A 1,742-nucleotide genomic window follows, 5' to 3' on the forward strand; every position below is an offset into this window, starting at 1 on the left:
ATGCCTTGCGGTTATGTCGCGAAAAGAGCATCCGAAATAACAGGTGTTGAGATCCTCTGTAATAGCGGAACAAGGCAAATGACAAAACACGGAAAGGCGGTCAATGCAGTAGGACTTGGAGAAAGTTTAGAACTGCTTATAACATGGATTGAGAGCATTGGAGATAAACCGAAGGTACTAATAGCCCACAATGGAAAGAACTTTGATATGCAAATCTTACTAAGAAATGTCAGGAAGTGTGGCCTAGAAGATGACTTTTGTAAAGCAGTGGCAGGTTTTAGTGACAGTTACATTTTACTCCGGACAGAAAGAAAAGATATTAAACAGTATAAACTTACGTCATTGTACTCGGAGTTCGTGCAGGAGACATATTGTGCCCACAGTGCAGCCGAAGATGCACTCGCACTCTTGAAAGTGTATCGAGCGGCAAGGATTGATCGAAAAGCAACACTAAAGTATTCAATTAAAGTAGAAGATGCATTTATGTACACAAATGATGTTGCAGAGAATCGAAACTCAGTTAGAAATTTGCAGCGTCAGCTGATATATGATGGAAAAAATGTCATATCAAACAATATCGCCAAAAAGATTTGTTCCAGCGGATTGAACTATAAAGCTCTAGAAGTAGCGTTTCAGAGAAATAATACGGATGGATTAAAACTTTTTATTAAGTGAGAAAGTCAACAATCGAGCTCGAGTTACAAGCAGAAAATCAGTGATAAAAATATAGAGGAATTCTTTATACGAAAAATGAATACGTAAACAAACTCAGTTGACAGTTAAAGTTCAACGTTAATACAGATAGCAACAATCAGACTACAAAAGCGCTTAGTTATAAAGTTCTACATTGATGCCGTACGTGTATGTACAGCCTCGTTGTGCATTAGATAATTTTGAAATGGATACATGTATTATTCCATTATAATCACACATTCAAATCGAATACTAATAACCTTATAGAAGAGTTTTGTCTTATGATGCGCTTTTTGACAGATGTAATGCCATTATAATCATACATTTAATTTGAATACAAGGTTTATTCAAAGTCAAGTAAAAAAACGTTATAATTCGAATTATAAGTGTTATTTCCTTATATTTCAGTACATGTTTTCATTAAACGTATATTTTTACGATAAATAATTGTCTGCAATATACATCATAATATTAGTCTTCTAAAATTGTCCAAACCTTCAACGTAACTTTAAAAATACTACTAAATAACGTCGCGTTTTAGCTCTGGGGGTGGGGAAAGTAAAATGGGTCCTACTGAAAAAACGAAATCGGTGACATACATTTTTTTCTTGATCAAACGCAAGTAAATATAATTACGCATTTATGATTGAAATTTAAACAAAATTCCTCGACTTGAAAAAAAGTTATACTCGAAAAACAGACATTTTTTCAGCAAAACTCTACGTTACGCTTTGTGTCAGTCTGACGCTTTAATACGTCATAAACTTAAAGTACGTCATAGATCATTCACAAAAGTTATATCACAGGAAAGGAAATTTCTTGTCTGTTAAAAATATATTAATTTCATTCGTGTCCGCTTCCAACTGAAACAGAAATATGCTGAAAACCTTGGAAATATTGTAAAAATGACGCCAAGAAATGACGCCCAAAAAGTGCCGTTACTGGCCAAGTTTGACAGCGTACCAAACAAATGTGGCATAAATTAGAGCCAAACGGAAAACGGGAATAAATCAGAAATATGCTCAATTTTCCTCTGTTCATTTTTCATA

At 34.3% G+C, this 1,742-nt stretch overlaps 1 protein-coding gene across 1 annotated transcript; it reads left to right on the forward strand.

Annotated features, from left to right (window-relative positions):
- On the forward strand, positions 1-675 carry LOC128559602 (uncharacterized). Its single transcript, XM_053551828.1, has one exon. The coding sequence runs from the start codon at positions 1-3 to the stop codon at positions 673-675; it is 675 nt and encodes a 224-aa protein (XP_053407803.1).
- The last annotated feature ends 1,067 nt before the right edge of the window (positions 676-1,742 follow it).

This window comes from Mercenaria mercenaria, chromosome 1, assembly GCF_021730395.1.
Source record: "Mercenaria mercenaria strain notata chromosome 1, MADL_Memer_1, whole genome shotgun sequence".
Classification (NCBI taxonomy): domain Eukaryota; kingdom Metazoa; phylum Mollusca; class Bivalvia; order Venerida; family Veneridae; genus Mercenaria; species Mercenaria mercenaria.

Bases quoted from the DNA above. Each gene is read 5' to 3' on its own strand.
- LOC128559602 (XM_053551828.1), top strand. From the start codon at position 1: ATGCCTTGCGGTTATGTCGCGAAAAGAGCATCCGAAATAACAGGTGTT.